Here is a 16,735-nt window from a genome sequence, read left to right as displayed (position 1 = left end):
TTAACATAATCAGTAACTGCTTCAGTGTACTCATGCAAGGTAGCAGAATCACTAAAAACTGACCAGTCAGTAGAATCGAAACAATCTTGCAACATAAGCTCACCTTCAGCAATCCAGCGCTGTACTGTCCTCACAGTGGGTTTCTCCCTCTTTATCTCTTGCTTATACACGGGGAGCAGCAGTACAGAGGAATGATCTGATTTCCTAAAGTGCGGCCGGGGGACAGATTTATAAGCTCCCTTGATGGTTGAATAACAGTGGTCGAGAGTTTTGTTGCCTCTGGTTACACAGCTGACGTGTTGATAATATTTCGGTAGCACTGACTTCAAATTACAATGATTGAAGTCCCCGGCTACTATGGAGAGGGCTTGCGGGTGCAGCCTCTCACACCTGTTGACAGCGTCACAGAGCTCATCCAGGGCTGCCTTGGCGTTGGCTTGGGGAGGTATGTATACTGCAGTGAGTAAAACTGATGGAAATTCTCGTGGTGCGTAAAACGGCCGACATTTGATGGTAAGCTGTTCAAGGACCGGCGAACAGGAGTTAGAGATCACTTCCGCGTCAGTGCACCACGAGTTGTTAACCAAAAAGCACACACCCCCACCTTTCGATTTACCGGTCGTGTCCTTAGCTCGGTCCGAACGAAATACGGAGAAGCCATCCAAGTGTACGGCACTGTCAGGATAATCCGATGTTAGCCATGTCTCGGTAAAACAGAACACACAGCAATTTCCCAGATCTCGCTGGACACTAACACGGCAGCGAAGCTCATCCATCTTATTGCTGATAGATTGCATGTTTGCCAGCAGCATGGAGGACGTGTAGGTCGATTCCGTAACCTCACCAGCAGTCCCCCGCTTCCTCTCTTTCGCCCATATCGCGTTTGATTTCCAGAGCGCCAGTTTTCTGATCATTTTGATAATATCCACAGGTATCATAGATGTTGTAGACAGTTTTGGAACATTTTGTCTAATGTCCAATAAAGTCTGTCGATCATAAGTAATAGAGAGGGACATAGGCTGTATTATCAAACTAATAAATAAGGTTAAAACTAACACTAAGCGTGGCGTGAGAGAGGCTTGTAGCGTGTCGCCATACATCGGCGCCATGTTGATCGTCATCAAGTATGCTCTTAGCCATGGTACAAACACAAGTGCTGGGGTGGCCATTCTTTTTTCTAAAAATCTAAATGTAATTAAAGCTGCAAGCAGCATTTATCGGGGTTCAAGCAGTTAAGGCCTTTAAGCACAAAAGCATCAAAAGTTATTAAGTTTTATTTAGCAAGCATGTAACCACTGACATAATAGATGGAAAAGACCATTTACAGCCAATACAGGCAGTTTACCATGGGAAATATATGGTGTTAAAGCTTTTTAACAGTTATAGCGCCACCTATGGTCCGATCTCCATAAAATTGTTTACTGTGACCTCAAATTGAACCCATACACATGTGTACGTAGTTTGGTGAAGATATCTCATTTACTTCTTGAGTTATAGCCATTTTAGTAAAATAGGCTCCTCCCACAACAATTTACCACATTCTAGTATTATTTACTATGATTCTAGCATGATTTACATAGTTTACCATGATTTTATCTTAGTTTACCTTGATTTACCATATTCTAGCATGATTTACCATGATATAGTACATTCTAGTATGATTTACCATTGTTTACTGTGATTCTAGCATGGTTTACCATAGTTTATCATGATTTATCATGGTTTACCATGATTTACCCTGTTCTAGCATGATTTACAATGATAAACCACGTTCTAGAATGATTTGCCATGATTCTGGCATGATTTACCTTGATACACCACATTCTAGTATTATTTACTATGATTTATCATGTTTCTAGTGTGATTTACCATGATTTACCACATTACTAGCAATTATGTGAAGTGTCAGTGCAAGTGAAGTGATAAACACTGACAAAATCTAATTGTGTTGTTATAATAGTTATTGTTATATAAGTGGTTTTTAGAGTCTAAATATAAATGTGAGCACATGTGAAAAGCACATGTGAAAAGACTTCATTACAGTTTTTTCTGATTGCTTAAGCACATTTTTTGTAACTATTGGCTATTTTTGCAAAACTCTACACACAAATAAGAAAACCTTTCACCCAATTATCAAAACATTGTAGTTCTCTTGCAAAAGCGAACACAGCTAGATTAACTCTTCATACCTTCGTAAAAATGGTGTTTTCGTATCAAACAGTAAACACAAGCCATCATCTACTAAGCACACAATGTGCCAACTACACACTGATGGTATGAATACAAAACACATCTGGCTTTTGCTTTCTGTGTACAGATGTCAATTTGAGGTCATACTTTTGTCATAGTGTCATGTAAACATACAAGGATCCAAACTTCAAGTATTGGTGTTTATTCACACTCATCAAAACCAAGACAAAGTCAGAACACAAAATAGTAATTTCACAAAAAACAAAAACAAAAAAAAAAGACAATCAGCCTACATCATGTCGTCTTTCTGGGTCCGGCCACAAAATTTTGTCCACATCGCATGCGATATCCTCCAGTCCAAGGCACCGGGGAAAATATCTCCTTGAATGCCGTATCCAGGCCTGACATGATGCCTGGTCAATATCTCCACATGCCTCCTCCATTGCCTGTAAAAGGGCTACCTGTTGATGAGGATGACGGTCGTACACTTTCCAGCGCCAGGCAGAGAAGAAGTCCTCGATGGGATTTAAGAATGGAGAGTATGGAGGGAGGTTGAGTGCCATGAAGGATGGGTGGTCTGTAAACCAGTTGCGAACCAAAGCAGCCCTATGGAAACTAACATTGTCCCATATGATGACATATTGGGTATGCTCTGGTCTCTGAACAGTGAGCATGTCATGTAAGGTGTCCAGGAATGCAATAATGTGTGCAGTGTTGTATGGGCCTATGGTTGCATGATGGTGAACAACACCATTTTGGCTTATAGCTGCACACATGGTTATGTTACCACCACGTTGTCCTGGGACATTGATGATGGCACGGTGTCCAATAATGTTCCTGCCACGTCTCCTGGTTTTACTGAGGTTAAAACCGGCCTCATCTACAAAAAGTAGCTCATGTCCCATGGCATCTGCTTCTAGTTCCATCACTCTCTGGACAAGACAAAACAAATGCAACACATCAGGCCCATGCACAGCACTACAGTATGCACTTCCAAATTCAGAACCAATGACACTATAGCTTACCTGCACATAGTCATATCGCAGTTGCTTTACACGTTCTGTGTTTCTCTCGAAAGGAACTCTGTAAATTTGCTTCATTCTTATTCTGTGGCGCGCAAGTACACGACTTAGTGCAGAAATGCTTACACTGTGTATATTTTGAAAGATGGTGTCATTATCAATTATGCGCTGCTGTATTTTGCGCAGTCTTATTGCATTATTGGCAATCACCATGTTCACTACATGGGTCTCTTGCTCTGGAGTGAACATTCTTCCTCTGCCCCCAACATCTGGACGTCCAGCAATTCTGTAAAGTAACAATTTCAGTATTTTTGCATGTATGGTACTGTTGTGTTTCTCATTAGAGTATGGCAGTGCTACAAAGTACTTACCGATTCTCATTTCGAAATGTCCTAATGATGCTTGCCACAGTGTAGCGGCTCAAATTAGGCTGAACCCGTTGGCCAGCTTCCCTCAGGGTCATCCCATGGTTGATGACATGGTCCACTATTGTAGCTCTGATGTCATCAGTTATTCTATTTCTTACTCTTCTTCCCTTCCTCTTTCCCCTCCTCGTCCTCTTCTTGCTCCTCCTTGTCCTCTTCCTCTAACTTCCTCTAACCCTCTCGCTTCTTCACCTCCACGTCCTCTCCCTCGGCCTCCTCGTCCTCTTCTTGCTCCTCCTTGTCCTCTTCCTCTAACTTCCTCTAACCCTCTCGCTTCTTCAACTCCACGTCCTCTTCCTCCAACTTCTTCACCTCCACGTCCTCTTCCTCCAACTTCTTCACCTCCACGTCCTCTCCCTCTCCCTCGGCCTCCTCTGATTCTCACTCTTCTCACTCTTACTGCTCCTTCCATTGTACTCCACACAGACAGCTTACCTGTGGCTTATTTATAGTGCTTATAGGCTGATTGCAAAGTGAACTAATTATCTAAAAGAGTTTTCACATGTGAAAGTGTGCCAGACAGTTGGCAAAATAGTGTTAATGATAGCCATACATGTGTATAATTTTGCTAGGAGTGTGTTGGAAATTTGGTAATTGAGTGTAAGCAGTGAGTTGTGTTTAAAGTTCTGCAAAAAGAGTGTTGTGCAGTGAATTGTGCCTACAGTTTTGCAAAGTGTGTGTTACAAAATTGCAAACTGAGTGCAAAGCAGTGTTTGTGCTTTTAGTTTTGCAAACTCAGTGAATGGTTTTGCTATACGTATTAATAGTTTTAGAAATTGTGCTACAAGAATCACAATTAGCGCTTAAGCATTCAGAAAAAACTGTAATAAGTAGAATGGCTAGCAGAGGGCACTAGAAGACCACTTATTGTCTTAGTTATGACCGTTCAAAGGTATATCTTTTAGGGCTTTTATCTCTGGAATGCCCAGGGCAAATTACACCACATTTGAATCGAAGCTAGCCAAGAACGGGCCCTTTCCAATGAGCTCTCACACTAGGTTCAGGGTGGTCTGGGTCGGGAGTTACGGTCGTTCAAAATCGGGGGTCCCGCTCCCGAGGCACGCTATGACACGTTTCGATCAAGAGCCCGGAGAGGTCCTTACCATCAAAATTTGAGTGCGCAATGACTTTCTGTTTTCGAGTTATGAGTGAATTTGTACTGGGGGGGCGTGGCCTAAATGCCGTTTTACTTTCGTTTTCATGTTAAATGTTAAAATGATTATTTTATAAAGTCTAAATATGAATTATATAACAATATTAGGGAGTAGTATGATGAAATGACAGCAGGGGGCAGTAAAATACCACTTATTGGCTTAATATGTCATGTAGGGTTGGGCGGTATTACGGTAATATCGGATACCGCGGGATCTTAAAATAGCACCGGTATCAGTTTCAATACCGTCATTACCGGCACTTAGCCTATATAGCTTATAATATATATAATTTATTTATTGCCTAAAAAATGCTTATGTGTGGTTGCAGTTTGCTAATATTTCTGGTTCCAACCAAATGAGAAGGGAGAGGCGGTAAATAGGCTACTGACGAGGCAATTTGTAAATTGTGCAATAAAAAGGTGACCGCGAGAGATGTAAACACCTCTAACCTAATGTCGCATCTCCGAAACAACCACCCACTCACTGCTGCCAGGATGCATTTTGTTCTCGAGTTCATTAAATAAGCGCATTAAGTTTCGTATTTGTTAAAATATTATAATGTTATTTTTTCCATCTTTGTTGATTATGAAAAGTGAACAGCACAAATAAGATGGGATGCATCGGGATTTGACCAATTCAATAAATTTCGTTTTGTAAAAGGCCTCTTTAAAACGAATTTCGTTTTGTATAAATTGTATCTTAATTTTAATACATTTTTCAACAACCAATTGCCTGGATTTAATATAATCATGACATGATGGGCGCTGGCATGCCGCGGTCACTTGCATTGAAATCTCATAAATTAACCGAAACTCAGTGTAGGCTATGCCTCACAGACATGACAAATATATATAAATAAAGCTTGAAATTTCTTTAAACTAAAAAAATTTAAAACGAAAGAAATAGGCTACTCACTGATTAGGCTAAGTAATCCATGTGTGCATTTCTCTGTATCGTTCACTATGGAGATGGCGATCGTCAATTTCTTTAAAAAAACAATTCAAAACGAAAAGAAATATAGTCTGATTAATCAATGGTGTGGATTTCTCTCTATAGCGTTCACTACAGAGATGGCGATCGTCAATTTCTTTAAACAAAACAATTCAAAATGAAAAGAAAAAGGCCACTCTCTGATTGTGTAATGATATGCATTTCTCTCTATAGGAGCGTTCACTACAGAGATGGCGATCGTCATTTTCCATCTTTGCAGAAAAGTTTTATTAATAAAAATCAATGGACACGCGTCACCAGATTACAAAGGCACTTCTTGCTTGTTGCACGCACACAGATATTATGTTGAATAATGGTGGGCTCGGGCTCATAATAGCAGTTAATGCCGTCGGCCGGACTCAGACACAACGTGCACGTTTTAATTTTTTTTGCCTGATCTGGCATTCAGTTTCTGAACGGTGTAGGCACAAGCCAACAGTTTGGTGATGCCGTCTGAGCCCATTATGACATAATTTTTAATTAGTCACGGTAATACCGTATACCCCGGTAAAATAGGGAGGAGGTTTGACGGTATCAAAATTCGAATACCGCCCAAGCCTAATGTCATGGTATTCATTTTAAGGCTACATATTGAAGTGACCCTATTATAGCCATCCAAATGAAGAAGTTATACTTTTTATGATAATTATTTATCTAGAGAGTCCAGAGAATTGTACTGCACTGGTTTTGAACATTATTATATGAACATTATATGATCATAGATGGAAAACACTATTTACAGCCAATACAGGCAATTTACCATAGGAAATATATGGTTTTAAAGCCTTTTAACAGTTATAGCGCCACCTATGGTCCGATCTCCATAAAATTTTGCATGCTTGTTAATGATGTTATGTCACATATGCTCATCAAGTTTTTGTTTAGGATTTATAGGCTTTTGAGTGCATTTTACCACGGCCATTTTCTAAATGACCCTATTACAGCCATCCAAATGCAAAAGTTCAACTTTTTTTTGATAATTATTGATCTAGAGAGTCCAGATAATTCTCCTAGACTGGTTTGGTTCCGATCGGGCGAAAAACCTAGGACTAGTTCGCAAAAGTAACATGCTCACGAATATTTAATGAACGGTTTGATTGACAGCAATGGTTCTTGAGGCAAAGTTGTTCAGCATGAGCAGATCTATCAAATGATATGCATTTTGTGACGATAAGTGTAACACCACGTGATTACAGAGCCATAAAACTCTCGTTAGCGCCAACTAGTGGCCGATTTCTTTCAAAATTCTTACAGACCTCTAGGGCCATGAGTTGAACATGCCCACCGAGTTTCGTTCCGATCGGCCTCCGTTAACCTTGTCTAATAGGTGCTCAATCTTCATTGGCTGATGGCGGCCATGTTTTTTGAGATACGCCAATATCCTTAGACATACATGGCACCTTGGACCAAGACACTGCATACCAAATTTCAAGTCAATCGGACAAACGGATAGGTGTTTATATGTTTTTTTGTGTTATAGCGCCACCATGTGGCCAATCGACGCGGTTTTTTTACTGTGACCCCAGATTGAACTCATACACATGTGTACCGAGTTTGGTGAAGATATCTCATTTACTTCTCGAGTTATAGCCGTTTTAGTAAAATAGGCTCCACCCACAACGCTAATTTTGCACCCCCTAGCGACCGTCAATGGAAATTTCCACTTTTTTTCGAGAATTATTGATATTTAGACTCCAAAGAACATACATTTATTCTACAGGTGTCCAACTTTCCAATGATATAATACACTTGAGTCTACGACATACGGTCTAGGAGTTATGACCAGTTTCGCGCTTTTGGATGCTATAGCGCCACCTATTGGCCAATCGAGGTCATAATTTGATAACCTCTCCTCGATTTTTGTACTACCATATGGCAAAGTTTCAAAGCTCTAGCTCTTACAGTTTGGGCTGCACGATGCGTTTTACGGCAGAAGAAAAATAATAAAAATCAGGGCAATTACAATAGGGTTTCAGCACTTCGTGCTTGAACCCCTAAATATTCTATCAACAGAGGAAATTGTAAAAGGTAGAGCACTTTTAACTAAAGTAGAGTCTGAAGGAACTATATTTGTTTTGATTAATGTATATGCTCCTAATAATGGACATGAGCGTGTTGTGTTTTTTATGGAATTGAGAACAGTTATTAAAAAAATGTATGACACTGTGTGCATGATAATTGGGGGTAATTGGAATTGCACAACTAATTTTATAATTGATAGGAATGGAGAGGAGCCACATAATCAGTCAAGCATCCAATTGTTAAAAATTATAAATGAGTTTGATTTAATAGACTTGTGGAGAAGTAGGAACATAGGAGTTAGACAATATACATGGTTAAATGCATCAGATAATCAAGTTAGTGGTGCTCGGTTAGATAGATTTTATTTGGGCAAGATTTGGAATAATAAGGTAGTGAATGTATCTATCTTGCCTAATGGTTTTTCAGATCACCATATGATTACTTTTGAATTTAATTTAACCCTCTGGGGTCTGAGCGGTTTTCTGGGCCCTGGAGGTGTTCTGACATGCTCTGACATTTGTTTTTTTTTCAGTTATTTATAAACATGTTAATGGCAAAAGTGTAAATTCACTCTATATAACACAAACAGGGCTAGCATAATATCTGATCAACATGCTTGTAAATCTTTGTATTTTTAAGAGAATAATGTTTATGCGTGGTTATTAAAAAAAAAAAAAGAAAGAAAGAAAGTTGCTGAAATAAGACCACAAAACACATTCTAAATATGTGCCCACAAGACTCTTGACTAATATATGTTGTCGTTTCTAGTTCTGGCTTCAAAATGATGTGAAATTCATCCTGCCTGATCGTTCTCTTAAAACAATACATTGATTTAAACATTGTAAAACAGTTTTTTTTTGTCAGAAGAGGTTTATGCGTGGGAGGGGTAATCGCTCATCAATATTAATGAGATTCAGACCAGGGGTGTGACATAGACACTCCCCCAATGACTAATGGGCCATCAAGAGAGGCAGCCTGAACAAAGTAGAGGAGATTCAAAGGTTTTGTTTTTCACTGTTTTATTGTAATTCCTCTATGAGGAGGAACTAAATGTTTTAAATTTGCAGGTATCTCACAGTAAATGCTTATGCCCCGTTGATGCGGGCTCTAAGCAAAATAAAGCAAAATAATGCAAAATGAGCAAAATAAACTAAAATAAAGGCAGATAGAATATAGTTACATGTCTTGGTGCCATTTTTGAAAACAGTTCCTGTTCAACTGAAGACACAAGTGAACATTACATGCCTGGCATTTCCAAGGTGTGTCCTGCCTTTTACCAAGCTGTCCTTTGCAAAGCACACAGATCTTGCGACCATCTGTGCAAATGTTCTTTGCATCTGAGCCCAGCTCAGCTCCTGGAACCGGCACATGGTCACTACTGGTTTGTTTTGGTGCTACTTTCTGTGACACACCACAGAGCTCCGCAATAAGCTGTTCCATGAACTGTTTATGGGTCATGTTACCACATAACTCTTTGTGGATAAGGAAAGCATTGGTGGCAGCAATGTCCAAGAAGTGTAGAAAGATCTTTCTGTACCACTTCATTGTTTTGTGTTGTGCAGTGTAGTACTGTAAGAGCTGATCGGACAGGTCCACACCCCCCATGTGTTTGTTGTATGCAATCACAGGTGCAGGACATGGAAATGTCTTTGTCCTCCATGCATCTTGTGTTTTCACCCTCCTCTGCGCAGTGTCTCCTGTATAAGCAGATTGAATGGTGGAACAGACAGACACCTCTCGTGTGTCCATCCACTTCACAAATACAAGAGGGCCATCCCGAATCCACCTGATGGATCCTCTGGCAGATTTTTTGGAGAGTGAATTAGTTGCATCACGTGGGCAATCCTTCCTGTTGTCCCTGTAAGTCCCACATGCACCAAACTTCATTGCAAACAGGTCTTTGAGGAGCTTTGGGCTTGTGTAGAAATTGTCCATGTACACATGGTACCCAGAGCCTAAAACTTTACAGTCCAAAAGAGATGTTACAGCATCATGTGACAGTCCATGGCCTGAAGGAAAGTTGTTCTTTCCTGTATACACAGAAAAGTCCAAAGTGTATCCATTTGATGAGTCTGCAAGAACAAACAACTTGAAACCCCATCTGGTTGGTTTGGCTTTCATGTACTGCGTCATACCTGTGTGTGCTTTGCATGCCACCATTCTCTCATCGACAGCTAAGTTTATTTTAGGATGATAGATGGCTTTACAAGCATGACGTATGGTGTCCATGAGAGGTTTGACCCTGAAAAGCCGGTCATGTTCAGGTGTGCCCCTCTTTCTGTCATTCTCCTTATCTGCATCTGGGTGACTCATGTGCACATTCCATGAAATGGTGCGGTATCTGTCCCGGGACATGACTGTGGCAGGAAAAGGCAAAGAGAAAAGACTGTCTTGCCGCCAGTAGTCGCTGAGGGAGCTCATCTTCACCATGGCCATGTAAAAAAGCAGCCCAATGTATCTGTACATCTCGCTGATGCTGACATCAGTCCATTTATATTTGCGGCCTTTTGCAATTGCACCAGCAGCTTGAGCATTGGTGTTGTGGCACAGAGTTGACACTGCATTCTCAGAAAAAAAACATTTTGAAGAGACTCAGAGGAGTGTGTGCATCAGCTGGACTCAGCTGTGGTCCAGGTTCCCGTGCAGGCAGGAATCTCAGAGTCTGTGGAACCATATCAATGTCAGTCTCTGTTTTCCATGACAGAGTAGACTGCTTGTTGCTTGTCTGAATGTTTGTCTTGGCCCTCTTTGCAACAGGTGTCTGATGATCACCATCACCTTTATAGCTGTAAAACAAACAAACAACTGTGAGCATGTTTATTACACAAAATATAACAACTGCATTTCAATCATTATAAGTAACATTGGCCAGATGCAAAGCCATACAGACACATAATGTTTGTATGGACTATGTAAAACCAGAATATGTAAACAGAATTATACTAATATCTGAAAGAAAGGGAATAAGTGTACTTACTTTTCAGTTGTTCTCAAAACTGAACGACACCTGTCGCGTGACCTCCCAGTGCGAGTTGCAGGTGAGGTTGAGAGTGATGCTACCACATTCCTATAAAAATAATAATATTAATATTAATAAAGGTTGAACAAAGTACTATGCCAGCACATGCATAACTGATGGACAGTCAGCATTTTGGTAAAACAACAAAAATAAGCTCTTTTATACTAACATTACCAATCACTAATTGTAATATTGTGCATACATAACACCACAATTTTTGCAATTGTGTCTGGTAATTGTGTTTTGCAATTGTGTCTGGCAATCCACACAGGCACATGTACATTTGTAGCATCACTAAGTATATAAACAAAATTGGTCTAACATCTGTAAAATAGTGGGTAAATATGTACTTACTCCTTCTGATTTCTGTCTGTGTTGCTGTGTGAGAGTGAGCAACCTACATCATTCCTTTCAAAAAAAGTTGAAAACTATTATTATCATATAGAGTACTATTCCAGCACATGCACAACTGATGGGCATTAGCATGCTGATAAGATAGCACAAAGAAAAAATATGTAACATTATCAACCAACCTCCAAAAATAAATAAACTCATACAGGCTCATATTGTAATAAGTATATAAACAAAATTGAACAAACATGGGTAAATATGTACTTACTCTTTCTGACGTTCAACTGTGTTGCTGCGCGCCCTCCGAGTTGCAGATGAAGGAGATGCAGCTACATTCCTGTTTTAAAAAAAGTTGAAAACTATTATAACATAAATATTTCAAAGTATAGTAGCCTACCATTAGTCTATATGAATAACTGATGCAAATAATTGTAGACACGTGCTGTAGGCATTTATTGCGTGTAATGGGCCATTACCGGAGATAGCGCAACGTAAACATTAACACATTTGCAATTCATCAGCTGGGCATATTTACACATTTCAGCACATACACACATTTGCAATAGATATTTGCAAGCACTCTTCGTTGATTATAATGAGGCAGCATAAACACTAGTCAAAATATAATCTAAACATACATAATATTTTCTAAATTAATTTCAAAATTCTAACTTTCATACAGGCCTATGATCTAAACATATCGTTGTACATATTATACAGCATGTCTAGGCTATGCTGTAGTGATGGGATTTATGGCTCTTTGAGGGGATCCGGATCTTGGCGATCCGTTCCTTTCAAAGAGCCGTTCAAAAGAACGGCTCTTTTGGCTCTTTTTAAATATTTAGTCAGTTTTAAGAAGCCAGCTTGGGGGCATCTCAGTTTATCCTGGAAATAATCACTGGGAGGAATGATGAGGTGAGATTTGTAGTCAAATAATTAAAACTCAGATATCACACACCAATATCTGAGTTTGAATTATTCTGAAATATTGATTATTACCTCATTTGTCATGTGTGGACTATTTTCCATAGGGTTGCACAACATCCCTCTGCTTAGACAGTGACATCACTATTTTGGATTTACCTTTAGTACAAAGTGTGTGTATGTGTAAAGCTACGTTGACTTATGTTATTCATACAATACCTACTCACAAATAAACATCAAAAACAAAGCCGGCTGCAATGAATTTCTGTGCAAAACAGTTTTTACTACAAACACTTCCACACAAGAACATTGTTATCACACAAGAACATTTTGATAGAAAACAAAAAATATTTAAAGTTTTAAATATATACTGTAGATAAAATTAGAATAAATAAACTGGAAATGTCTACATACAGTCCACTATTACTACTATTACTGCTGTAAACTTTGCAAATAGGACATCAGCCCCTTCAAGTCTTAAATGAACAATAACAAAGTGGGCTGCAATGAATGTCTGTGCAAAACAGCTTTTAGTGAAAAATTTCTATACAAGAACAGTATCACAAAAGAACATTTTGATAGCAAGGATGCGTGCACAACTATCATCATGCTGTTAGGCAGTAGCACCCCTGCGCTGGGTGCGCCCCTCCCCCTATAACTGTTCTGTCTTGCGGAGGAGCTAATTTGTGTGCATCTGTGTGAAACACGCATAGGAAAAAAAGAACGACAGAAAGAACGGCTCCCCTCCAGACGCGACTCGGCTCCCATCGTTCATGTTTATGAGCCGTTCAAAAGAATCGGTTCGTTCGCGAATGTCACAACTCTACTATGCTGTATAAAGTCTTCTGAAGGCAGACGTGTTGTAGCCTAGTCATTAAATAAAACAATTTAGTTCATATTTAGGTTTAAATAAAATCATTCTTTTTTTTTATTTCATTTATGTTGATTATATGAAAAGTGAAAAGCATGAGTAAGATCATGCGCAATCGCGAGACAAATGGAGTGGGCAGACAAGATTTTGACCATTTCATTAAGTTTATTTTTTGTATAAAGCCTTTCTTTAAAGTGAATTTCGTTTTCTATTAAAATTAAGATACAATTAATACTTGTTTCATCAACCAATTGCCTGTATTTAATACATAAGAATTAAAAATAGCAGGAACTGGAGGCCTCATAAATGAACCCAAACTCATAAGCTCTGCCTAAAATACCAGAGAAATATATAGAAAGCTCGAAATGTGTTATTTTAAACAAAACTATTAAAAACGAAAGAAAACAGACTGCATGAATTTGGAGTGGAGCACACTGGATCCATGCTGCAGCACTCTACTTACCTGTCCATGAAGGAGGTCAAGGGCTCGTGGATGTGAGAAGTCGGTTGATTTCTTACAGGATACAAGCAGCACAAAGACTTTTATATCACAAAGACTTGACTTGGGCCCATACTGCAAGATTAATTTTGAAGAACGCAGGTGGGCTTGGGTTGGATAAACATTTGTTCATAATGGACTTGGGGAAGGTGAGTCTGTCAGAGATTACTCCCTTCTATAAATCAATGTTTCAGTCCTGGGAAACAGTTTTTAAAATGGATCAAAGTAGTGATGACACAGGGCATTGGATTCTGGAAGAACCATTATTTTTCAATCCAATGATCCAAACAAGACTGTTGTCTTCAGTAAGCGTATCTGCAGTTTTGTAGCGCAATGGGATTGTAAAAATCAGACACCTCTTGGATGATGATCGGTGGAAGCCGGTTGAAATTCTTAAAGAAGTGACAGGATTGAAATCTGATCGTCTTGTGTCAAAACTGACAGGAGATCTGGAATGTATTACCAATTTTTCTTAAAGATTTGTTTAAAGATTTTGATGAATTTTCAGATCAAATATTTATTGGAGGTGTTAAGGATAGGTATTCTATGAGAAGGATGACATGTTTACTAAATATTTTGTTGGGAACAGCAAAATTAGCAATCTGGAAAAGAAGAAAAAATGAAGGAACACAACTTGGATGTGGAACCATTACTCTACTGATGTGGAAATGATGTTTAGAAAACTAGTGGGTGGAAGAATCAAGATTGAATTTGCGTACTACAAACTGGTGAAAAATGAAATGTTTTTTTGTGATATTTGGTGTTGTAAAGATATCTTATGTGAGGTTTTTGAGGGTCAGTTGGTTTTGAATATCTAATTAATGTTTTATGTGTTTTATCTATTTTTTTTATTTTTTATTATTGTGAATGTGTGTAAGATATAAATGATAATTTAATAAACGTTGTTTAATCCTCTCTCTCTCTCTATATATATAAACAGTGAACAGGATTACTGTGTGATTGTGTGTGTTGAACACATGCTCTCTCTCTCTCTCTCTCTCTTTCTCTCTGCGCATGCGTGAGCGTTTGTTGAGTGAGTGGAGTGTGACTGACTTGGAGAGTGGTTGCGGTTTTTCCTTTCATCTGAAGGTCTGTCTGTTTTAAATGTTTCTTTCTTTCGCGGATTTCTATTTTTTTATCTCTGTGTACAGTTACAAAGCACTGAAAGTAGGATTTGCGGTTTAGTCGGTCGTGTCGGACAGCTTTTAGCTGCGGCTATGACGATGGCGGAGAAGGTTAGTTTTGCCCAGCTCACTCAGCGGCACGGGCTGAAGGTCCCGGTCGGCGCTGAGTGCTCGGTTGAGGAGACTGTTCTAGCGGTGGGAGAGATAGTGGGTCACGATAGTATTCGATCAGCGTCTAGGATGAACGGAGCGGTTGTTTTGTTCTTGGACAAAGTTGAAAAATTAACGACATTGTAGAAAGTGGCATAGTTCTCAATGATCGTTTCGTTAAGATTTTTCCACTGGTTAATCCAGCATTGTTAATCCAGTCTTGTTGTCAAATGTACCCCCGTTCATTGGTGATGAAACCTTGCAACGTGAACTGTCTAGAAACGGACAGTTCGCGTCAGCAATAAAAAAAAAATCCGATGGGTTGCAAATCTCCCCTGTTAAAACGTGGTTTCTTTCCGACGATTTGTTTACATGATATTGAGAATGGATATTGAGGAAATAAATGCTGCTCAAGTTCAAAGTTGATGGTTTTGATTATGTTATTTTTGCTACAACGGAAAACATGAAGTGCTTTGTGTAATGGGGCTAAGTAATGTTTATTTACTTTAAACTGCTCTTGACTATGCCACTCCAATTTTACTTGGGTAGGAGATCCCCAAATCACTTAAAGGTTTCCCCGCACGGCTATTCAATTCAATGAATAAACTCAAAGGCAGAACTTCTATAAACAAAAACCTTTTTATTTAAATACATAAGTTCTGGTCTCATTTGGTTTCACTCAAAAACGCGGCAACTGATGTTACAGAAGTAGTAGTAACTAGATGGTGTGACATAACACTTAAAAAGAAACACATCAATCTAAAAATACACATCAACCCCAAAAGGAAAGACAATGTCCTATACACCACAATAATACACAAACTCAACCACACACCATTTCCACACCACACTCATATAAGTGGAAGTGAATGTGTCCCCTCTCTTGGTTACTCCAAGCTAGAACGGCCTAGCGGCGAAACACAAAAATAAACCATGTAAATACAACACAAATCGACTAATACTGGGCCAACCAAACAATACAAAGAAAATACAAAACTAAATGAGTGATATTTCACAAAACAAAAATTAAATAAACCAACGAAAATAAGGGTAGGGAAAACAGTGATCAACAGCACAAGACTCTTTATTGTGTGCCACAGGTGTCTGAACCGCTGTTTCAACATCCACTGCTCATCCGACTCAACATGTGAGGGCTTTTAAAGTACACTTCTAGGCAATATTTCGTACCAAACATTCAGCAACTACTGCTCTTCCAACTCATTAACATGTGAAGGCTTTTAAAGTACACTTCTCAAACATTCAGCAGCTACTGCTCCAGTCCAAAGTCCAAATTAATTAGCAGTAGGAGTTTTCAGCACACATCTACAATCAACAGAACTTGTTCTTCCAGCGACTAACCACCACCTGCACGCCAAACAATTCGGGCACTACAAGCCTTCAAAGGAAGTGCTGTATTTAAAGGCCCAGCGTACCTTTTACAAATATGCCCAGCAGCGCCCCCTGTTGACTTGGCTACATTTGGATGTGGAAAAGAAGGGCATTTAGCACGAGCTTGCCCTGAAAAAGGCCGTTTAGTAAACGCTGCTGATGAGAATGGACCTCAAAGTCAAAATGTAGACCAAGGAATTAATGTGGAAAGGGATAGGCAAGCTGATGAAAGGGCAGAAACGAATGTAGTACATGTGGAGAAAGAGGACAGTGGAAGTAAGGGGTGTAAAAAGGGAAACCTGAGAAGTGATGAGATAATGGATATTGAGATTGATGAGGTAGAGAATGAAATCTTTAATGAAGAGGAGAACATTTTTAAAGTACCAGCAGTAAAAAGAAAATTAAATCCTTGTGAAGCAGCTGATAAATCTAAGAAAAAGTAGAAAAATTAGCAAATGTCTGATGTACCTGATTCAGGAAGTGAGCAAGAGGGTTCTGAGGCATCTGTGGAAGATAATGGGAGCCAAGATCGCAGTGGCTACAGTTTAGAACAGATGAAGAATTTCTTACAGGGTACAAAAGGAATGAGAAATGTTGAGGTGATA

General features: G+C 39.2%; 2 protein-coding genes across 2 annotated transcripts in view; one reads left to right on the top strand and one right to left on the bottom strand.

Moving 5' to 3' along the window:
* Window positions 1–16,735, top strand: part of LOC309496975 (protein NLRC3-like) — a 170,318-nt gene that overhangs the window by 135,180 nt on the left and 18,403 nt on the right. The gene's annotated exons all lie outside the window — the stretch shown is intronic.
* On the bottom strand, window positions 3,899–11,677 carry LOC309496440 (piggyBac transposable element-derived protein 4-like; the record flags this gene model as incomplete). Its single annotated transcript, XM_082166431.1, has 4 exons — window positions 11,177–11,677; window positions 10,781–10,870; window positions 9,081–10,589; window positions 3,899–4,011 (listed from the first exon to the last, which is right to left on the bottom strand). The coding sequence occupies exons 3-4, from the start codon at window positions 10,267–10,269 to the stop codon at window positions 3,899–3,901; spliced, it is 1,302 nt and encodes a 433-aa protein (XP_082022557.1). The 5' UTR covers window positions 10,270–10,589; window positions 10,781–10,870; window positions 11,177–11,677.

The sequence above is a fragment of the Leuciscus leuciscus genome (genome assembly GCF_965113295.1).
Source record: "Leuciscus leuciscus genome assembly, chromosome: 4".
Taxonomy (NCBI): Eukaryota; Metazoa; Chordata; class Actinopteri; order Cypriniformes; family Leuciscidae; genus Leuciscus; species Leuciscus leuciscus.
Note: the sequence above shows the minus strand (reverse complement) of the source record. Positions and strands in the feature narration are given on the sequence as shown.